The 24,753-nt window shown below is 39.2% G+C and overlaps 1 protein-coding gene across 7 annotated transcripts in view; it reads right to left on the reverse strand.

Moving 5' to 3' along the window:
• The window catches only part of osbpl8 (oxysterol binding protein-like 8), a 110,208-nt gene that overhangs the window by 43,790 nt on the left and 41,665 nt on the right, over positions 1–24,753 (reverse strand). For 2 of the 7 annotated variants that reach the window (XM_034163278.1, XM_034163280.1), the window contains one exon: positions 2,311–2,347. The exons of 1 other annotated variant lie outside the window; for it this stretch is intronic. In XM_034163278.1, coding sequence (XP_034019169.1) covers positions 2,311–2,347 — 37 coding nt within the window. Of the gene's footprint in view, positions 1–2,310; positions 2,348–21,243; positions 21,324–24,753 lie in introns of those variants that run through there. 4 more of the 7 variants (XM_034163277.1, XM_034163276.1, XM_034163279.1 and 1 more) reach the window with 3 other exon arrangements.

Raw genomic sequence — 24,753 nt, forward strand, 5'->3', positions numbered from 1 at the left:
AAAGGGTGTAGGCAGAAGTAAAAGCTTCTAAATGCCCACCCCTTTAACCAAAAAATAAAATGATATAAAATTATACATATACCCATTATAACTAATACAAAAGTATCATTAATCCCTGAACTAAAATTTCAAAACCACAAACATACAACAGCAGTGCACCAAAAACAAAACAAAATCAATAAACCTAATTCAATATACTATAACATGATCTTCTTGATGTTCTTAATCCTCAAGTTGCTCCTAGTGTGCATGCGAGTGCCTTGCATTGACATCAGTGCGCAACCGTGTTTGTGATTAGGTGAATGTGAGGAGGCGTCATTGTAAAGTGCTTTGAGCGTCTGCATCAGATGGAAAAGAAATTAGAAGTGCAGACCACTCAATGTTCTGGTTAAATTCCAGAAGTCCTTTGGTGGAAATGTGGAATGTGAACAGCACATGCTTTGGTTGACTACAGTTTAGGAGCCGGCTACATATTTGTGGTCCTTTAAAACCCCCTACCACCCGCCTTAATTTTGGCTTGTCAGTATGTCACATAAAACTGAAATTTCCCATCGATGGAATATAAGGCTTAGAAAGGGGATAAAAATGGGAACTGTGCTCAGAAAAGGTCTGTAACACCCACACTGTTTACTTGACTTGGAGGTGATTACCTCCAGATTAAAAATGACAGTCTGCACTATTAGCGTTATGACTGTTTATTTCCAGCTCTAATATTTTGTGACTGAAATCTACAGTCTAATTATTAGCAGATGTAGCTCTATATGAGGGCTACATGTGCACAAAGGTGTGCACGCACCCATCGAGGTCAATACAGAGTTTGTCAGGGCAGGGCACAAACCAGGTGGACACAAATGCAAACTCTCACAGCGAATGCAGTTAGAACAGGGTTTAATGGAAGAAGCAAGCGGGGATTTGGTACACAAGTGGTCCAGCAGCGAGGCAAAGGTACAGACAGACGGCAGGCTGAGGCTAGGTCCAACAAACAGGCAGAGGTCAAAAAACACAGCGTGGTGGCAATCAGAGACAAAGACAAAAAAAAACAAACAAAAAAAACATGGTCAAGGACAAAACAGAGTCAAATGCCGGCAGGCTAAATACAAGGCAGAACAAGGCAAGGTGCGAGGGCTGGAAAGTGAATAACATTCAACAATCTGGCAGTGAGCTGTGAGACTGTGAGGGTTTAAATAAAGAGCAAACTAATCAGGGTGATTTGAAGCAGGTGTGGGGAAGTCTCTGGAAGGGGGCGTGACCAGGAAAGTCAAAGATTGTGCACAGTGCAGATAGTGAAGGAAGCAAAGCACAGAGTGGAGTAATGAAAGAGACAAAGACACGAGAGCAGGTGCAAGAGCGGAAGTGAATGAAAATACAAAGCAGACAGAATCAAAGTGTGAGACAAAGACACAATGGCTGGTGCAGAGATGTGGAGTGGGAACATACTCGGATGGGAAACAGCAATCTATGAGCAGAGCTAAAACAGAATAATATATTAACAAGACCTGACAGAGCGTGACTATGTAAATGGCGGAAAACAAGGAAATCAATGATTATAATCAAAACTAGAACCGGAGTGAGACAGATTAAAATATAAAAGTAAATGCAATAACCAATAGTGAGGTGACAACATAAACTAAGACTACATAAACAAACAGAACAACAAAACCAGAGACTACAAAATAGTGCAATAAATAAAAGAAACTAACTGATAAGCAATAAGTGACAAACGGAACATAATCAGAAACACTTGACGATAAATGATAACCAAAACCAGTGGCTAAAGTAAAATACGATAAATGTGATAAACAGAATTAAACTAAGACTAAAGCAACATAAGGGACAAAGAGTGAAAGCAAACAATAAATAATACAGCAAACTAAATAAGTGGCCAGCTAATTAAACACAGAGAATAAAAGAAACTAAACCAAGAGCATGGTAACCTGAAATGAACATGAAATAAAGCAAGACTATGATACATGACATGCCTAAAAAGTGCAAAAGCCTCAGAGCATGTGAAGAGAAAAATGTCCAGAACTATAACAACTGGCCCTAAAGGGCTGGATCATGACAGAGTTGAAAGGTCAGCAGCAAAAAGCTCTTTGTCTCTCCCTCTTGACAATGAAGGCGGGTTTGCCACTAAGGCTGCCTGAAAGCCCTTTTGAGGTTACAGATTTATTAATGAAGCAATTCTACATCAACTATACAGCAAGTAAATAATCTAACTGTAGTACAGAATCACAAATTAAACATTAAACACCCCTATTAGGTTTGTACTGTCCCAAAAACAAATAGCGTTCTGAAAGGCTACTGGCTTACCGGAGGTGGCATGATGTTCTTTCAACTCTGCATGGTGCTAGGGGAGAAGAAAGGTGGCAACAGACATGGAAACATACAAGAAGAGGAGGGAAAAAGTGGATAAAAATGAAGGTGGTGGTGGTGGCATCCGTCAGGTGTTGGCCAGATGTTGCCAGAGGTGCGTTTGTGTGCAGCAGGTTTTGGGTGATGACAGCCAGCAACAGCAGCAGGCGAAGCCACACAGGATGACAACAACAACAAAAATAGAGGAGACAAGAGACAGAGGGACAAAAAAAGAAGAAAAACAAACATTAGTTTAATTAAAAATGCTAACGGAAGACACACTGTAAGCTGACAAAGCTGGCAATGAAATGAGGTAATGCGAGGGAAACAAGGTGAGGCACTGCAGTGTGAACGCAAAACTAACACACACACACACACACACAACAGCATATGATGTGTCTACATTAACTGACTCTATAATCCTTAACAACAGATTCCTTGTGGATTTTAGTGTCCAGACTGGTTGTGCTCAATCCCAGATAGAAGCACCTGAAAGAGTTCCGGCACATAAAAATGTTTTAATGTCAAAAACTCCTCAGGAGGACAAACGGCTCCAGTTTTTGTGGAAGTGACAATTCATACATGATGCCAATAAACTGTACAGCTGCCTGCATTTACTTAATCTAGTTATGTCAACCATTCCCACAGAACTTGGCTGTTCAAATGGGAAACAGAGTAGATAATTCAATGCAGAGTGCAGTTTATATATATATATATATATATATATATATATATAAACACACACACATTTAAATACTCAATTTTCATGAAATATGACTTATTTAGAAACCCACTGGTAAAATTCTATTTAAATTTTAGAATTTTATCAAAATGTATGACTCTTGTTTCAATTTAAATGTCAGTGTGTCAAGAAATTATTTGTGAAACTAATATTTTATGTGCTGTTTTGGCGAGATCTGTACTTTTAGTAAACAGCTAGGTGGCTTTTGACAGGTTGGGTCAGGATGCAAAATAATCTTTCATGTCTTCATCGTTTACAATTGTGCAATATTTCCCTGTGAATTTCTTGAAATGAGCTTGGAGAAAAAAAAATCTAAACTGATCACAGTCGTCCAAATACCTAATTATATAAAACCCTGGCTGGATGGGCCCTGCTTCTATCACAAAACCATTGAACAAACTGACACTTTAACAGTTACCTATCAAGTTACCCATGACATTATTTAGCTTTCATACATTTATTTGCAATTTCCAAGTGAGGACAAGGAACTGTTCTACTGGTTATTGGTAAATATGCACGTGCAATTCTAACTATAAAGGAAAAAGTACAAAATCTCTACCCGGGTTGAATGTATCCACTTCATCCCCAAAGCATATCACAAATTTTTAAAATGTTTCTAATACACTGATTGAGTCACTGTCAACTGTCACCATCACTTGTTCCCAGAGTGCCTCAACTGCTCGAAACGTAAGTACAATAAAATTTCAACAATTATTAGTTATAAAGCAAAACTTACCAATATTATTTTTTTATGGCCTGATGGCTTTTTACTTGCTTGTTTACGCCCATTTGTGCAAGACACTGTTGCACATTGTGTTGCATTCTTGCCGACAATGGAGGAATGGTTCGCGTATCGTTTCATTCCGACAACAAGGCGGGATCATTCTAATTCCCTCTCAGACAAAACACAACCACAGACAACATGGTGAAGCTGTGTGCAGTAATAAAGACTGTCACTGAATGTCAGAGGTTGATTAATACGGCTTTGTGGAGGGGTGTCAACAAAGCAGCTTTCTAATTTAATCTGGGATAAGTTCATTGTCTCTTAGAGTGAAACCATGTTTCTACTTTGGCCACTCCCACAGTGCAACAATACACTAACCTTAACTAACCAGGGGGTCTGTGGAGTTTAAAAGAGATTGGAACCACAAGGCATGAAGAACCTGAGCCACAAGCTCCCATTACATTAAGCGCTATAAGCACGTGCTATAAACAACGAATGCCTTTTGTCAAGGCCACGTTTACAGCTGGGAAAAAAGAGAGATTGTTGCTGATTTTTCACATTTCTATCAACACTTTTTGCTGTCTAAACCACAATATTCAAAAGCAAACCTGACTCTAACTTTTAAAAAATCCTTTTCAATAAGGCCACCCACTATGATTACAGGCTGAAAACACATCCACAATAAATGCTGCTATTATACTGAACTCATCTGACTACATTCATATGAGGACTGTACAACAACGCTGATCAGGACACACACACAAAAAAACAAACAAACAAAAAAAAACAAAACACTTATACTCAACAAAAATATAAACGCAACACCTTTGGTTTTGCTCCCATTTTGTATGAGATGAACTCAAAGATCTAAAAATTTTTCCACATACACAATATCACCATTTCCCTCAAATATTGTTCACAAACCAGTCTAAATCTGTGATAGTGAGCACTTCTCCTTTGCTGAGATAATCCATCCCACCTCACAGGTGTGCCATACCAAGATGCTGATTAGACACCATGATTAGTGCACAGGTGTGCCTTAGACTGCCCACAATAAAAGGCCACTCTGAAAGGTGCAGTTTTGTTTTATTGGGGGGGATACCAGTCAGTATCTGGTGTGACCACCATTTGCCTCATGCAGTGCAACACATCTCCTTCGCATCATCCATGAAGAGAACACCTCTCCAACGTGCCAAACGCCAGCGAATGTGAGCATTTGCCCACTCAAGTTGGTTACGACGACGAACTGGAGTCAGGTCGAGACCCCGATGAGGACGACGAGCATGCAGATGAGCTTCCCTGAGACGGTTTCTGACAGTTTGTGCAGAAATTCTTTGGTTATGCAAACCGATTGTTCCAGCAGCTGTCCGAGTGGCTGGTCTCAGACGATCTTGGAGGTGAACATGCTGGATGTGGAGGTCCTGGGCTGGTGTGGTTACATGTGGTCTGCGGTTGTGAGGCTGGTTGGATGTACTGCCAAATTCTCTGAAATGCCTTTGGAGACCACTTATGGTAGAGAAATGAACATTCAATACACGAGCAACAGCTCTGGTTGACATTCCTGCTGTCAGCATGCCAATTGCACGCTCCCTCAAATCTTGCAACATCTGTGGCATTGTGCTGTGTGATAAAACTGCACCTTTCAGAGTGGCCTTTTATTGTGGACAGTCTAAGGCACACCTGTGCACTAATCATGGTGTCTAATCAGCATCTTGGTATGGCACACCTGTGAGGTGGGATGGATTATCTCAGCAAAGGAGAAGTGCTCACTATCACAGATTTCGACTGGTTTGTGAACAATATTTGAGGGAAATGGTGATATTGTGTATGTGGAAAAAAATTTTAGATCTTTGAGTTCATCTCATACAAAATGGGAGCAAAACCAAAAGTGTTGCGTTTATATTTTTGTTGAGTGTACAGGAGTTATGATAGTTTTGTTGTGGTTTTTATGTGTGTGTGTGGGGGGGGCGGGGGGTCTCTTTTCATGTTGTAGGTTTACAGTCCAACCCACAATTCATAAAACCAACAAATGAGATAACAATCGGTGAATAATTAATGAATACATGAGATTTGATGACAGACAGCTGTAACCCCACAACAGAATCAGATTTTTATTAGTCTGAAAAGGTCTAGTACTTTCTGTGATATACATTTTGCGTAATAAATAAGACAAATTTCTGTAACATTTAAGTTATAATAATTAATGTAGAACATTAAAATCAATAAATAATAAATCTGGTGTTGTACTGACATATGATGGACAAAAAAACACAACACACAGTTATCCCTACAAATTAAAACAATGCTACTTCAAAATTGATCATATTCAATAATGTACCTCAATCCTAGAATTGGTGTGTGTGTGTGTGTGTGTGTGTGTGTGTGTGTGTGTGTGTGTGTGTGTGTGTGTGTGTGGTGTGTGTGTGTGTGTGTGGGGTGGGGGGGGTGGGATTTGTTATACCTACAAATTAAAACAATGCTACTTCAAAATTGTTCACATTCAATAATGTACTTCAATCCTAGTTTTTAGCCTTAAGCCATTGTTTTTACAATAGAGTGAACTTGATGTTCACAGTGATTTTTTTTTTTCTCAATGATTATAGAAGAGTGCAATGCTTCATGAATGTACTGTTCCTATTATAACATTAAAGGAACTTATTTATTATTGTTACAGTGTCACTGACCGTTATCTTCTAGATGAGAGGTTTCTTGACAAGTAACTCATCTGGTTTGGGGGAAAACTAAATTCTTGAATCATTTTGCCTTTATTTGATTTTTTACTGGCTCATATGCAGAACACGTAGTTGTTATAGTTTATAGAAAAACGGTGCAGAATAGAAAACATATGATTAAGGAGAGTTATTACATCTATTTTATGGTAAATCTATAACCCATCCATCCATCCATCCATCCATCTTCTACCGCTTAGTCCAATTAAGGGTCACGGGGGGCTGGAGCCTATCCATTAAAATTAAATTACTAGTAATTTCATAATACAGTATTTCATGACACTTTAAATAAGCTATTGTGCATTTTCCAGTGACCATTCAGAGACACAGCAGTGTCTGCTGGGACATCTGGTTAGTGTAGTTACACTGGAAAAGGTAACAGCTGACAGTTGTAGATAAACATTCATACAGTAGCTTACAGTGCATCCAGAAAGTATTCACAGCACTTCACTGTTTCCACATTTTGTTATGTTGCAGACTTTTACTAAAATGGATGAAATTCTTTTTTCCCCTCAAAATTTACACACAATACCCCACAATGACAAAGTGAAAAAAGTTTTGTTTTGTTTTTTTAAGATTTTTGCACATTTATTAAAAACAACAATAAAAATCAACTAAGAAATCATAGGTACATAAGTATTCACAGCTTTTGCCATGAAGCTCAAAACTGAACTCAGGGGCATCCTGTTTCCACTGATCATCCTGGGAGACCATCAATCTATCAACATTTATTTATAAAGCACTTTACAGCAGCCAGACAGTGTCCAAAGTGCTTTACAGTAAATCAAAGATTCACAAAAATAAAACACACATAAAACAAAGTTAAAACAGCACATAAAAACAAAATGTCATAGCACCACTAGGTGTTAAAAGACAGTTTAAATAAATAAGTCTTAAGCTTTGATTTAAAAGTGTTAGGCCAGGAATAGCACGTAAATCAGGAGGTAGCTTGTTCCACAGTCTGGGCCCAGCTATCGCAAAAGCACGACCACCCCAGAATTTGTTTTTTTGACCTTGGAATATCGCAGTAAAGCCGACTAGATGCTCGTAATGTCCTACTGTAAATGCAGAAAGGTAGGAAGGTGTAAGGCCGTTAACAGCCCTACAAACAAACATTAAATTCAATTCTAAAACAAACTGGAAGCCAGTGGAGTGAGTACAGTACAGGCATAATATGCTCACGTCTAGAAATGTTTGCTAAAAGAAGAGCAACAGCATTTTGCACCAGTTGGAGGCATGTAAGCGATGACTGGTTAATACCAGTATAAAGTGCAATACAATAATCAAGCATGGAGCTGATGGAAAGCATGAACGACTGTCTCAAGATCACGTCTACTGAGAAAGTGTTTTACTTTAGTCAGAAGATGCAGCTGGAAAAAACCTGCTTTGACAACAGAGTTTATCCATTGATGGAACCTCAAACAGCTGTCAAATATCACTCCCAAATTCTTGACAGCTGGTTTTACATAATTAGCCAGAGCACCAAAGTTTGGTGGTACCACAATCGGCATGCCAGAATGTCCAAACAATGGTCTCTGTTTACCATTATTCAGGTAAAGGAGGTTTTGGAACAGCCACTGTTTTACATCAAGAATACAATTAAATAATGATGACAAAGCATCATTGCCATTAGTCCTTATAGGCACACAGATTTGCATATCATCTGCGTAGCAATGGCGTGCTGGGCTATAAACGACTCCAACAGCAAAATGTACAAAGAAAATACAATAGGGCCAAGAACAGAACCCTGTGGTAGTCCAAAACACAGGCGAGCAATTAATGAGGACAGGTCACCAATCTGACTCGCTAGGATTGAAGGAAATATGAATGCAGCACTCGGGAGGAGCTCGGAGTCGAGCCGCTGCTCCTCCACGTCAAAAGGAGTCAGTTGAGGTTGCTTGGGCATCTTTTCCGGATGCCCCCTGGACGCCTCGCTGGAGAGGTGTTCCGGGCACGTCCCATTGGGAGGAGGCCCCGGGGAAGACCCAGGACACGCTGGAGGGACTACATCTCTCGGCTGGCTTGGGAACGCCTTGGGGTTCCCCCGGAGGAGCTGGGGGAGGTGTGTGTGGATTGGGAGGTCTGGGCGGCTTTGCTTGAGCTGCTGCCCCTGCGACCCGACTCCGAATAAAGCGGAAGAAAATGGATGGATGGATGGATGAATGAATGCAGCAATGTACAGCAATATCTTGTATGAAAACCTGCTCCAGGGCACTCTTGACCTCAGACTGGGGCAACTGTTCACCAAGATATCAAAGGAGTGGCTTAAGGACAACTCTTTGAATGCCCAGCGAGAACCCAGACCTGAATCCGTATGAACATCTCTGGAGGGATCTGAAAGTGGCTGTGCACCAATGCTCCCCATCCAACCTGATGGAGCTTGCGAGGTGCTGCGAAGAGGAATGGTCACAACTGCCCAAAGATAGGTGCGCCAAGCTTGTGGCATTGTATTCAAGACTTGAGGCTGTAATTGCTGCCAAAGGTCCATCAACAAAGTATTGAGCAAGGTGTGTGAATACTTACCTACATGTGATTTATTAGTTTTTTATTTTTAATAAATTTGCAAAAACAATTCTCCACAACCTTTTCATGTTGTCATTATGGGGTGTTGTGAGTAGAATTTTGAGGGGAAAAAAATGAATTAATCCATTTTGAAAAAGGCTGTAACATAACATAATTTGGAAAAAGTGAAGAGCTGTGAATACTTTCTGGATGCACCGTAGCTTCAGCCTTTATTTGAATTTTGTGAATGTTGATCAAGGTCACTCACAGTGAACACTTTTTCAACATCTGCTGACATGAGGCGTAAACATAAAATCTTGTGTTGGAAAAATGCTCGCTATGATATATAATAGATGATCAAAAACACAAACCACTAATTCAAAATAATTGTCACTTGTGGATAATAACAGCTTAAAAATGAAATCTTATTGTTCTGATTTCTACACAAGTATGCAGCAACAAAGTATCGCATCTGGAGTTGAACATTCAGAAACTCCAGGATATTAATGAATATAATCAGAGATGCACGTCTGTCTTTGCAAAAAAAAAAAAAAAAAAAAAGTCATCAACATGAAATATGCAAAGCAGACTTCCTGTGGTAATTACAGACGCCAGGTGCTGACTGATAAGGATGAAGCCACACAAGATCAACAAAAGCAAATACTCAGCATGCCACCTCACACTTCCACCTGAAGGGTTTTTATTCTACGAAGGTCAAACATGTCATCAGATGCCTTATTTATTTATTTTTTTCATTCAACTGCTGAATTCTGTCACTAAGAGTCCACACACTTGTGATGGAAACAACTCCAGCCTGGATCCTGACTTCCAAAGAAAAAGGGACTATTGTCTTTATTGTAAAGCACTTCAACCTGCTCTAACTAATGACTAATGTGGTTATACTCACAGTTGTACTATTCAGCTGTTTCATTTACACAGAGACGTCAATACTGCTTCAACAACCCTGATAGTAAATACGGTTCTCTACAAGCACAGGAATCAATGCAATGCCATACACATCACTTCAAAGCCCTCTGCCTACATAACAGTGACTGTGATGGGAAAAGCTTACACTTTGTGGTCCTGCAATGAGACAACTTCAGTTACAACAGGATAATTGTCAAATATTGTATATACTGTCTTGATATTTATTTACCAATTCCTTTAATTTGTCATGGTTATATAAACAGCTATTTCTGCATTCAAAACATGTTGTAAAATCGGAATTTATAAGCTCCTACTCAGAAAATAAAATAAAAATAAATAAATAAAACAATTTGAACTCAGGTGGAAGGACATGTTATTTAGGCAATATGCTGATCAGAATTTTGAATAACCACATCCAAGGCACCAGTTGAGAAAAGCATGACCCAGTCAGCTAAAAAATATGCATTACTAAAACACCAGAAATGTTAGCCCGTTAGTTTTAGCTTTGGTAAAAGATAGGGGGGTATTTGGCCTTTAATCTTTCCAACCAAGTCATACCAGTTTTGCCCATGCTCTACCACTTTATACATTTATGGAAGGAAGCTAAGCAGAGCCAGGTATGGCCAAGATTAGTTTAGATAGAACTTTACTGATCCCTTGGCAAGACTCCCTCAGGGAAAATGAGATTCCAGCAGCATTGTATAGCAGCACACAGGATAAGAAGCACACAGAGTATAAAAAATGAAAGTAAAAAAGAAAAAAGATGATGACATCTGGAAACACTCCATTTGAGCTTCAAACCTGCTCTTCAGAAAGCCCATGAGTGACACCATGGAAGGTTTGTCCACTACATATATACAGTCTATGGTGTTAATCCATTTTGCACTATGTGAAATAAGTAAGTTGAGGTGTAACAGAAATCTAAAGAGTAAATAAATGAATAAATATACCAACAATAATAATTACAACACAATATACATCAACAAATCTGTAATTATAACAGCAATGTCCAAATAAGTTTACATCTTATACATATTCATACAGTAAATTTGGAACTTAAATTACCCCTATCTCGTCAAGAAAAAAGCTTCTGCAGGAGCACTGCTTTTAACACAGTGTGGTTTCTCTGCCCCCAAAAAAGCTGAAGAGTACTTATATGGGATAAAATGCCGTGACATATTACATAATGTCTGAACATCACTTGCAGCATTTCGCTGACCCAGTTTTCCTTTTCAAAGCAGTTGCCTGAAGACAGTAAGCACAGTTTTTGTTTATTTATTTTTCTGACATCTGAACGGAATCTTTTGCCATTTTTTCTGCCAGGGAATGCATACTATTTTGTAAAGGAAGCAATGAGCGACTGGTAGGACCCAGATAAAACTATCTTGAATGGTCAGTAGGACTACTGGAAAGATGAAGTCTTCTGACAAATACACCACCCAATACCATTATGCATTACTATATTATAGCACAAACAAACACGAAGAGTCATATTTTACTAGCCACTCTCAATTTCTAACAATGTGATATGAAAAACCAATAACATAATCCCCAAAATAATCCATTTGTTGTAGTTGTTGCAATTGTACTGGTCAAGCACATTGGCAGGATATTTGAAATACCCCATAACAATCCAATACCAAGATAACATTATATTTACATAATGCCAATGATGCCATACTTTACATAAACATGTGGTTTTATGTTGGGAACATCGACAGTAAGGACAAAGGGTCAAACAATGTTTCAATTTCAAATATACCACAATACAAACATTTGTCAAGATTCATTACAAGATTCAACAAGAGTGTGAGCTATAGGTCCAGTAGGTATATGTGGGCCCCTTCATACTTTTTTTTTTTTTTTTTTTAAGTAATATGATCCTAATCCTCAAATTTTGAATGTGCAGGTGTTCCCTTCAGACATTTTGATTTTCTTTGTTTGAATCTTATATAGTTTGTCAGTCTTAGTCTGTGAACTCTAGGTGAACACTGTTGACTGAACACTGGATTTTTTTTTTCCCCTCAAAAAATAATTTCATGTACAATTTTCATTTTTGCTCAATTTTCTTATAACAGCACCACATACTCCTCCTTTAAGTGTAAGTTACATTCTCTTTATTAAAAAAAATACATCCATCTGAATCTGTGCAACTTTATTTGATGTAGCTTATTAAGAATGTTTAAAAATATAAATATATGTATGTAAGAGCCCAGTCACATGGCACATGGCGATAGCTGAACGAAAGAAAAAAGTCACAAAGTCACAAATCGTGAAAAAGTGGACGAATGAGCCTGCACTTTTCCCATCACCGAAAAGCCTGCGATTCCAGAGTGCATAAATGAACTCAACAAAACCGAAATGTTGTGTGGGCTGCCAGAAGAGGAGGTACTGCTGGCCCACCACCAGAAGGCGCCCTGCCTGAAGTGCGGGCTTCAGGCACGAGAGGGCGCTGCCGCCTCAGGAACAAGCCATGGTGACAGCTGTCACTAATCATCCGTGACAGCTGTCACTAATCAACACATCTGGTATAAAAGCAGGAAGACACCTCCACCAAACTGCCGAGATATCATCTTCATCTGGAGGTAATATCCTCAGCCTTTTGTAAATCTGTTTATTGTGAGTGTTTGCAGGAGAACCGGTCGTTTTTGAGGAGGCTGTGCAAGACGGCGCTCCTTTTCAGCTGAGTCCGCTGCAACGCGCTGAGTGAGAGGTGGAGGTGGCATTCCCACCAGTGTTACTGGGTGTTCACACACCCACCCTTTGACTGTCTTTTGCTTTCTGCCAGCAGTACCAGATCCGACATGCCGGGAAGGTGGCCACCTGGGGACTCCGGGACTTGGCGGCTCCAGTATTCCTCGGGTTCAGGTGGCGGTGGAAATCGTGTGGTTCCGGTTCGTTTCCAGACGGGCATCTCCTATCGTCGAGCCTGCCCACACGACACCTTTTATTAATTGACTGTTGCACATTCTGATTCTGCTGTGTTTGGTTGTGACATTCACACCAGTAAAGTGTTATAATTTGACTCCTTCCATTGTCCGTTCATTTACGCCCCCTGTTGTGGGTCCGTGTCACTACACTTTCCCAACACGAAACTAACAAAAGAAAAACGAAGCGAACGACAACCTTGACACACAAAATCAAAACAAAACATTCATGATGTGACTTGACAGCTGGTATCAGACCGACCGCCAGACTGTGATCATTTCTGCAGCCAGCTAGCGCTCTCCACACCACCTGCAGGTGTGAGATCTGGTTGTCTTGACAACAGGTTTGTCTTCACCACAACACACAGCCATTTGTGGCTGTGCGCACAGCCTCTCCAGCCACAGACAGCTGGAACATATGTTAAAGTGGTTAAAGTGGTTGATAAAACGTTCTTGCCACTATTGTTTTTGTATGAAAACGCTGCTTTTCATCCCACACATGGACGAGTCACGTTCAGCTCGTCTGAGCTTTAGTTATTAATCCGTTCAGATATCATCAATGTTCATGCAAGACGTCGGACGTGGGAGGTTGGACGACAGTCAAACGGAATGCTGATAATACGGGAACTATGCAAACAATGAGGAACCGTCAAGACAGAAAGCAAAACGAAATACAGACAAATTGAAGTTGTCGTCAGGATTTGTTCACATTTTTCAACAGTTTGAGAATTCTGATGAAGCGCCAGCTACAGGAACAAAGCTGTACAATGGTTAAACAATGTCTCCAGAAGTCAACGCAAGTCCAGATTTCTTATTTCGTTTTGGCTTCGGTGTCATTCATTAGTGCCATGTGACCGGCGCATCAAGGGGGAAAAACCTCATATAATAACAAGCAACATCAGTTGTAAAAAAAAAAAAAAAAAAAAAAAAAAAAAAAACTGCATTCAGCAGAATGAATGAACATTTCATTTCACAAAAAAAAAAAAAAAAAAAAAGAGGGAAGAAGCCATTCCAGAGTCTTCGCTCTATCCCATACAAAATCATCAATAATCAATCACATAAATTAATTCTCTTCCACTGCATTCATCCCACTGTCGTCCACTTCTTACCTAATCAGCGCACTGCAGTGGGTGTTGCAAGACAACAGAGATAATTTATGAACCACATAAACTGCTGTCAGGGATTTAGAAAAAATAAAATAAAATCCAGTATTACATGATTTATATCAGCCTGCTAGCTATAATTTAGTTTTACAACAAGTCTACAGATTAGGTATATGTACACTACAATCTTCTCCTGTATGAACACTTAGGTTTGTAGTAACTATATTTCTTGTATATGTTGTTTACTGCCCTGTTTGTGTAAATGTCACTTATATACATGCTGTCCATATTCTTGAGCCGCTTAGGTGGGTAGAGAGAGTTCCCATGAGATAAAAAAAAGCTTTTAAACCGACCACCCCTGGTTCTCAAGACCAGGCACCTAAGTGGCTCTACTCTTCTTTTTTTTCTTAGATATACACTCAACAAAAATATAAACGCAACACTGGACAGTCTAAAGCACACCTGTGCACTAATCATGGTGTCTAATCAGCATCTTGGTATGGCACACCTGTGAGGTGGGATGGATTATCTCAGCAAAGGTGAAGTGCTCACTATCACAGATTTAGACTGGTTTGTGAACAATATTTGAGGGAAATGGTGATATTGTGTATGTGGAAAAAGTTTTAGATCTTTGAGTTCATCTCATACAAAATGGGAGCAAAACCAAAAGTGTTGCGTTTATATTTTTGTTGAGTGTACTTTAGTATACACTAGTAGAGTTCCACCTTAAATTTGGAATGTATAATAGAAGATATACCTTACTGAATTTTCATGGAAAAAAAACCTCCTATTGCATAAACCTGTACAGAGCAATGCAACTGCCACTTTTCCCATGCACTGACACTGAAATTTGTTTACACTGGTGTAATATCCATCTTCAACCTTGTGCCCAGAACACAGGCACAGTAAATATAACATTGCTTGAGTGGGGTTGGTTTAAATGTGGCAGAAGATTAATTATGTACATGAATTTGTAATGTGGTCCCCTGTGTTTTATGCATTTGGGTTGTTTGTATGAATGTTACCTTGTCTGAATCCATAGGTAGAGTAAATTGACCTCAGCACCACCAAAAATAACCCCAGTCAAATTGCTTGGCCACCAGTCAACAGATAATTATCTAATGACCTAATGTGTGTTTGCAGGAGAACACTGATAAACATGAATCAGCAGAGATCATATTGTGCACAGAAAATGCGACTGCAACGTGTGGACACTCCACATCCTGCAAATTGGTTGGGGCACGTGGCTTAGTGGTTAGCACTGATGCTTCAAAGCAAGAAGGTTGTGGGATCGCTTCCTGCCCTTTCTGTGTGGAATTTGGATGTTCTACCTGTGTCTGTGTGGGTTTCCTCCGGGCACTGTGATTTCCTTCCACAATCTCTGCCCCTGACCAAGGGGCAGAGAGAGACCCTGGAGTTGGTCCCCGGGCACCGGACTGTGGCTGCCCACTGCTCCTAATGGTTGGATTGTGTCTAACTGTAATTAGGAAGGGTTAAATGCAGAGGATAAATGTCATATTTATGTACAATGACAATAAAGGCTCTATTATAATTATTATTAAATTAAACAATTTTATTTTGTACTAGCTGTGGCTGCAGTTACATGAGTTTAAAAATGGGAATTCACCGTTAGGGTGGCCCTAATTGGCCATTTCCCCTTTGTTGTGGCAATAATGTGACTGTACTGTTATTACAGCTGCAGTGTCGGGAGTCAATGAACATTTATCTGGATGAATAGGAAAATATCCAATTTACCAATAAAATAAAGGCATCTGTAAAGTAGCTGCTGTGACAGTAATTAGTGTTGTTTCTAATGGAAGGCTAAGTGATTCATTTCTGAAACAAAAACCAAGCGCACATTGAGATGTGTTTTATCTGTTTCAGTAGCTACAGGATTTTTATTAGTGAACTAAGTAAGTCAGGATTAGTCAATCCACAACATTTTCACGTTTTCTTCGAAGGTGGATCTGCATGTTGATTTGGCACATTTTATGCTGGATGCCTTCCTGACGAGCCGTTTGCCATCACAGTGACACTTCGCAAGGGTTGGAAAGAGAATAAAAAACATCCAAGATCATTCTACTGACATGTGAAACCATGCAGTTCCTACAAGCATCCATCCATCGCAGATCATAGAATTCTGATTTTAAAATAGCCACATAAATAATCTGTATGTAAATTTGCACAGAGTCTGGTGTGTAGTCAGCAATATGCACGACAAATAAAACCTCAATGAACATAGACCCAAAGTAAGATCTGAACCAAGGCAGTAAACACACTATTCTGGGGGAGAAAAAACTGTACCCATGGCATTTTTAAATTTTAAAAGCTGGCAAGAAAGGAGGAGTTTTTAAAAACTGGAAGGCTGTGAGCATACTGCAGTGCACTACCTGTTCCAAATGTCAGTGATAACTGCACAGAAAGACAATGGCAAACAGATAAATGAGGGCTCACACAGTTCACATTTCCTTCCTGTGACACCAAGCAGGCCTGACTCGACACTCATTATCGCCACTTCAATACCATTCAGACATCTAAATAAAATGTCAATGTTCGTTAGCACTCAAAACGAAACGCAAGCACTGGTTCATCCTTTCGGCAAAAAAAATAAATAAAAAAAAATACAACTTCAGCTTTTACAACCCTAGTTGGTAGTGGTCAAGACTGCGAGTGCATTGCACACCTTTTCAAAAAAGTGCTGTAAAAGGACATACATGGGTATGAAAACGGCAGTCAGCGGCAACACTCAATTTACACAAAACCACATTTTTAATCAACCTTAAAACTGCCTAGTGTGCATATTAATGTGTTTGTGCAATTTATACTTACTTCTGACATACTGCTGGTGATATTATTATATTTCTAATAATGTAAAGAAGGACATGAAGATGTTACATGTAATTCCTCCATGTGACGCTACGTATAAAAATGTGGAAAAATGCAAAACAACTTTGCTGTAGATTGCTCGAAGGAGAAGGCTGAAAAGGTAAGAAAGAAAATCAGAAGTCTTTTACAATCTAACAGGAAATCCATAAAGGAGCAGAACACACACACACACACGAGTAGTCCTGAAGGACTTCTGTTTCGTTCTTCATCCTTTTTCTGTGTTGATGACATGAAAGCAAATGGTGGCACAGGTGACCAGAAAGCAGAATATAAAAGGATGTCTGCTGGTTTAATTAAATAGAGTTGCTTTTTCAATCATGTCTTGCTCATGGGTGTTCGTTCCATCAGCAGGAGATGTGCAGAGGGAGGCAGCATGTCTAATATTTCAGCACATCACTTATCAAATAGCAAGGAGGTGGTGGTCACCGGGTAGGTCTATAAGCGTCAAGCAGAGCAGAGTTGCGTTTCATCGCTGCATGGGGGCGCTGTGTTTGGGGACTGCACGAAGGTAACAGACTAAACCTTATTAAGAACAGTGGTTGTAAGACAGAGGATATTATTGGATAAAAATCATAATGGGTAGTAAAGTTTAAAAAAGAAAAGGTCAACCTCTAAATTTTTTATATTATTATTTCATACCTTGGCAGCAATGTTCATATCGTTGAATCCTTAGCTGCTGATCCTGGGAGACGCCTGGGAAAAGCTTATGAATTCATGAGGTTGATGGCAATATCTTTGCAGGAGAATGAATTCAAGTCTTTAGGGTTCTGGTTCTTCTTCTGACTTTGCATGAAATGAATGGCTTCTTAGGGAAATGACAATGAGGCAGATCACTTGCATTGCGAGGGAGCATCAGCTATGTTTCTGGGCATGTGGTAGGTTTCTCTGGGCATGATCCAGCATGCAGGTGCCTCAGTGCAGAGGACCCCGGCAGCCTCTAGAAGACCAAGGAGGAAAGTTTCATCTGGCTGCAACAGATGGTAAATTTAAGGAAATGGAGATGGATCAGGTGTCTGTCTGGGTGGTTGCCAATCAAGACCTGGGGTGGTTCTGCAGTGTGGTGGATGCAGCGACACGTGGCACCAGTGCATACTCACAGACTTGACTTGGCTTTTTTGCAGTAGGACAACAAAATAAATGGTCACCACATAAAACCAAGGGTGCGATGTAATAAAAACTAAAATGTGTTCCATTTCCATAAAGCGCTACTCAATGATCAATCATTGTGACTGGTTCTATGTCAAAATGAATGAAGAATTTAATTAAAGTGTCACACTGCCATCAAGAATTAGCTCCACACTGAAGAAATGGCATCACTGGCTGGACCAACCGGAACCATGTCCATACCAACAGTGTGATTTTATTAATCAGTGACAGACATTTTAATGTAAGAGCTCTTTGATCACTGACATATTCGCAGCTTTCTGTATCTCATACTGTAAAACAGAAAGGATGCCCCCTGATTTGTACTGTAAATTTCACCTGCACAATAACAATTAAAAGCTGTAGTTGTGCTCCTTTTTATAGTAAAATATATACTCAAAAAATATATTGTCATATTCTTAACTTGTTATCTAGCCAAGTGATTGTCACCCATGAACCAGGGCATGCTGGTTCATGGGTGACAACCTGGAAGCACTTCTCCCAAACAAGTAAGCCACCACAGTTTCATTTCACTAAATAATACGCCAACATACACCAATGTGAATAAAGCAAAGCTACTCTACAAGCCCAAATCAGAAAACATTGTGATGATATGTAAAATACAAAAGTGATTCCTACATTGACTTTTATTCCATTGCAGGCAGTACGAACCCATAATACCTCATGTTTTGGGTGGTTACCTTCTTCATTTCATTTGTTACTATACATCCATTCATACATGATGTTTTGCTATTCAGTCTCACAACACTAAAAATATGTTTTGGCATCAAGAATACCAACAGATGAAATGTTTCAAGTGATATTTTATGCCATTCTTCCTGCAAACATGTCTTGAGGTGTGCACCAGTACAGGTAGCTGTCATTGCACTTTCTGTTTCAAAATTCTCCATGTTCTCTATTGTGTATAGGCAGGCCGGTCCAGTATTCGTACCCTTGTCTCTGCAGCCATTCCTTTGTAAAGTGTCCAGAATGTGGTTTTGGATTGTCTTGTTAAAAATCCAATCCATTGTTGATATAACCTTTTTGAAATGGTATCATTATTTAACTGTTTTTACCACATTATGAGCCATAAACTGCCTCCCTCCTAATTGTTTTTTGGAATGTGTTACCAGCCTGAAAATGCAGGAATGGATGTATATTAACTGATCACACAAAACATGAAATACCTTGACTTCATGCTGTCTGGAATGAAACAGAAATCAAGGTAAATGTAAGAATAACAGCTTTAAAAAAAAAAGGTAATTTTCCACATCATCTCAACTTTATCTGCTTTGAGGTTTTATTTCACCTGCTCTTCTCAGGTGCCATGCCCTTGAAGTGCTGCTGTGTTTGAAAAGTGCATTTTAAATTGAATGTTTTGTTCCAGCTGAAACTGAAGAGAGGCTGCGGGCACACACACCTGCTAAAAGAGCTCCACACATACACACTCAACACACACCGAAAACATGAAAGCACAGCCAAATGTCAAAGTATTTAAGGTTGAACTTGGTTCAGGGTTGTGGGTAAAAAAGGAAAATGGGACATTAATAGAACACAAAAAGTGCTTTGGTGCTCCAACTGAAGGCTGGTATGACTATAGCATAACACATTTTTAAATTTAATTCAGTTTTATTTATATAGAATCAAATCACAATAGCTGCCAGCTCAAAGCGCTTCATATAAACCTTAGCCGTTTTGCAATGACAGCAAGGAAAGAGTTCCTTTTAACAGGAAGAAACCTTGAGCAGACCAGCCTCAGTGCGGCGGACATTTGCTTTAATAATATCATCAAGACAGAGTAACAAAAATAAATAAATAGTTAATTAATTAAAAAACAAAACAAACAAAAAGAGCCCAATCTAAGGTTGACATAAACATACCTTGTACATTACAGCCTATAACAAAATGACTGTTAGCTGTAGAACCCATAGAAACATGGCTCATTATGGGACTCTAGTCACCATGCACAGGATATCCTTTGGCCATCTGTCCTTGTGAACACATGAATGTATATGGCTGATTAGCGGCAACATTTCCATCACTGCAAATTCTGACAATTCTATGTTGTGCTTTGGTTTTTATTCGGTAGCGTGACCACAGCGGACGATCCCCACCCACCAAGTCTCGTCTGCTTAAGGTTTCTTCCTACAATCATAAAAACACCTGAGAGAGTTTTTCCTCATCACTGTCACCAATGTGGTTGCATATGGGTTGGGTAAGGTTGGAACCTTGCTTGTGTATAGCACCTTGGTATGACTATGTTGTGATTTGGTGCTGCATAAATAAATTGAAGTGAACTGAAAGATTGAAAGCCTTTTTTCTGAGAAAAAATAAAAAATAAACAAAAGCCCAGCCATTCATGGAATAGTCCTGACAACTGTATGCTGGCAATAGATAATGGTTAATTTACCTGCTTTGAAATAATGGTTTAAGACCTATCTAGCAATTAAAAATCTTAATTGCCTTTCTGGAGGTTAATCTGCATGAGTTAAAGCTCAAAAAACAAACAATTGGGCTTAAAAGACTCATTGTGGTTGCAAATGGATTTTAGAATGCTGTATTAATAAGCTATCGCGTTTCTAGGCCCACCTGTTGCTCCCTGACACTGCCCTCCATTCTCTGCAAGCAAACCTCCCCAGCCTCATTAAGGGTGATTGAAGCCGCACTTATAAATATCAGCCTGCAGCAGGCGTCTAGGTACCGTAGCAAATATTACAATATCAACCTGCAGCAGGCATCTAGGTACCGTAGCAAATATTACACCATGCCAAATCTCGCTGCCATGCTAACAGATATAGCATGAGCCACACTGGCTGTACTTCTAGCTTTTGAGCAAAGCCTGGCAGAGTGTGCCAGCCTTCGATCAATGGCGGCACACTGAGCAAATAACAAACCTGAATGGAAACACCACAGCACAAGAGAATGGAAAATATAAAGAATGCAAATGTGTATTACCACCAATATATTTTAACTCTTTCCAAAAGCATGAGGGTATTTTACAGGCAACAGCATATTTTATGGCAACACCACATGGCAACAGATTTCCTGTTAATATCCAACAAGGTTTCTACATTTCAAATACTTCAAATTACACATAAGTTAACTTCATACTTGCACGCATCAGCTGACCATTCCATTGTACGCATTTCACAATCCACCCACACTCACTTCCCCTTTTCTGAAAATGATCATGTTAAGGTTGACTTACAGAATGATAAGCAGTACGTGGCATGTGTCGGTCGAAGCAGGTGAGATTGTTGTTGCTGCCGCTGCTTGGTCAAACTGAACCTGGAAAGACAAGCCACAGCGCTCAGCCTATGCCTCCCTCTCTCACACACACACTCTCGCTCTCTCTCTTACTAAAAGCTGAAGGGAGGAGACCAGCAGCGAGAACAAACATGCAAGATAATTCCCAGTGTCTGTTTTTTACTCCCTTTTCTCGTCATTTTTATTGCCCTCTGGTCACTCAGCCTCCAGTCACACTCTCTTTTATTTACTCATCCTCAGCTTTTATCTGGCCTCAGAGCCTGCTGTTTCACTGCCGCACTCGTGATTTTCTATGCCCTTCATCTCCTGTTCTCCTGGTATTTGTCACTAATAATGTGTTTAAAGATTGCATTTCAGATAACAAAGCATCAGACACAAAAACAGGCTGAAAACCACATGACTACAAAAACAAAAGAGGTCGTTCCTCTTTATTTTGGCTGAACCGAAAGAACAAAATGAGTGTCATGGAGCACATATCTTGTTCTTGATGCAAGAGGGCATGAAATTTTAAGAAAGCACACTATAAATGGGTAAAGTCATGTGAGAGCTGTGAGAGCTACTGGTTTTTAATTGCATTCTAAATTGAAAGTTGATGAGTCATTGGTGATGTACCAGCGGGCACTCTTCGACATTTCTCAATTAAAATCTCTGCAGCATCTAATGCTAATGGAAATATATTAAGTCCTATTCATGCTCAATGTTAAATAGAGATGCGGCTGAAGCCTTCGACAGTTTTGCTACACTTTGATGAATTAGCACTCAGAATGCTACACTCTAAAACAGCAAATGGTATATTTACTTTAAATCTAGTTATGACAGCCAGTTACACAAAACTTGTTTTTTAACTATGAAACATAATATAAAATTAAATAATTTGTTACAATTTGTTTTTTGCTACTTAGACAACCATGTTTGTCCAGTTGACATAACTAGCCTAAGCAAAATATGCTATTTCCTTTCTCACGATGTGCTGTCAGAATGCGCTAACGCAACTGCAATGGCTAAATGCAAGAAAATATGTGTTTAAGTTGAACCATTAAAAAAAAGTACATTTATGGTGTAAAAGTAACTAAGTAACAAAGTGTACACTTCCGTATTTTGGACAAACATCAATATCCTTTGCGTAGTCATTTAAAGGCAATTTTTTTCATATTTACAACCAGCATTTCTCTGTAAAAAATTGTAAACGCTTTTTAAATAAATCTCAATACTTTAAGTTTTTAAAATTAGATTTTGGTTGTCATCTTTTCCTGCTTAATGGTATGTACAACTGCTAACATGTGGGACATATTATGCTGCTGTTCCAATGTTTCCAATAAGAAGTTGAGAGAAAATGATCAGAAAGTCACCCCATTTTAATCAGGTAAATGTAAAAAAAAAAAGTGATATTACAGAGAGGAATTCATTTATAGCCTTACAAAAAGTAAACTTTGCAAGCTACAATAAGAGGCAGGGATCCTGTTTTAATATGACACTGTCAAAATGCTCAAACTTCAATGTATCTTTCAGTGAAGTAAATTATTGTCCGTGTCATTAACACTGACAAATTACAGCGCCTCACGCTGTCACCTACAATCTGCCGCTGCAGATGATTGGAATTCTAATATAACAACTGGCATGTGAACGCACCTTTACCGCTGCCAAATACAGATTTGTGTGACATCACATTTTCATGTTAGCACAATCACAAGTCATGTGATGAATATTATTATTCATCACATGACTTGTTTGTTTACTTGGGTTTAGCCACTACCTTTGTAGCGCTTAATCTTTCTGATGTACAGAGGCTCTGTGGTAAACAAAACATTGAATTACTGCATCGCTTGCGGTCAAAAATCCCCACTGGGTATCTTCAACTTCAGTGGCAAACAATTCCTTCTCGTGAATAGATCAAGCTTTACAAAACTGAAGCAGCGTGAGGTTGGAAAGAGGTGTGACTGGGGTCAACACTGAAAGAACACAGTGTTCTGAAGATCAGTGCTGCTTTACACTTTGGAAACCACGTTTAAATCACTGCTGGAAATCTAACCTGCAGAGAGACAAATACAGCTCTGTAATATACTGTAGGTATCCTCTGGCCTTCATACAAACTGGATTTTCACTTTGATACAGAGAACATCTGTCAAGTTCTTAAACAACCCTATTCCTGCAAGCTCGGACCTTACTAGATCTCAACACCAAAACAGAATTCAATCTCTCAGGCCCATATCTTTTCCAGTCATTTTAAATGCTTAACGCTACAGTGTGTAGGACTTTTGAGGTGTTTATTAGCAGAAATTTTACATAGCTTTCCTAACAGTCTATTCATCAGTGTATAATTATATGCAACAACCAATCTATGTGGGTTCATAAGCTTAGAATGAGCCTTTCGGAGCAAGCCCCCTTACGGAGGCCGTCATGGTGATACAGTAGCCCAAAATGGACATGCTTACAGAGTTTCTTGCCTTTCAAATTTTGCAGACTGAAAAGAAAAAAAAAAAACAAGAAGAACTGGTGGTTGCCACCCAGTACGCTGTCTTCTCATTGCTAACGCAGGCAAACAAGCTTGAAACTTTTTCTTTTAAATTAATGAAATAAATATTAAAGGAAAGTGCAAAGTGGAGAATCATATGTACATATGGAACATAAATCCCTGTCGCAAAAAAACAAAAAAAAAAACAAAAAAAAAACTTAAAACATAAAGGAAAACAAAATTGTGACAGGTGAAGGCACCACACAATCTCCAACCTCACCACTAGATGACAGTAACTCTTACGCACTGCAGTTTTAATTCTGAGCACTAAATTGTTCACAAGCCATCTAAAGTCACTCTGACGCCTTTTTCTGTATCCTTTCAGATTCTGAAACTGAAGCTATGCTAGAGAGGGGATACTTGACCCAGGCCCGATGTGACCTGACGGGTTGGGCTGGGTTCGGACAAATATTTCAAAATGATACTTTGGTTTGGGTCGGGTTCAGTCACGTCAGCACAAAGACAAAGCATATATGGAACTTTTCTGAAATAATAATGTCTGCCTCTCGAAGCTCAGCCGCTCATAATGAATGGCATGTTGTTGTTGTTGACAGTGTAATTATCATACTTTCATTTTTTTGTCTTGGTGGATCATTAATAAGATTTATTTTCATCACTAGCAAAGTACTGAAGAGACAACAGATGGCTGGGGTGAATGCTGATCATGAATAAATGTTGCCCTGTGATGTTAATAAAATATTGCAGAAAGGCCTTTCAGCTTTTAAAATAACATCTTTTTTCTTTTTGTTGGCATTGAGCTAAGAAACGCAGTCGGAGCACCATATTATAAAATCGAGGGACTTCTTTAAAAATGCTGCATTTATTCACAAGCAATTTCCAACAATAAGGAATTAAAGTATTTCCAGACATTGTTTTCCAAGACATGAGTGTCTTAAGTGGATAGCAGTTTTCATCAGGCTGTGATGATGAATCTGGGTG

The sequence above is a fragment of the Thalassophryne amazonica genome, chromosome 22 (genome assembly GCF_902500255.1).
Source record: "Thalassophryne amazonica chromosome 22, fThaAma1.1, whole genome shotgun sequence".
In the NCBI taxonomy this organism is placed as follows: Eukaryota; Metazoa; Chordata; class Actinopteri; order Batrachoidiformes; family Batrachoididae; genus Thalassophryne; species Thalassophryne amazonica.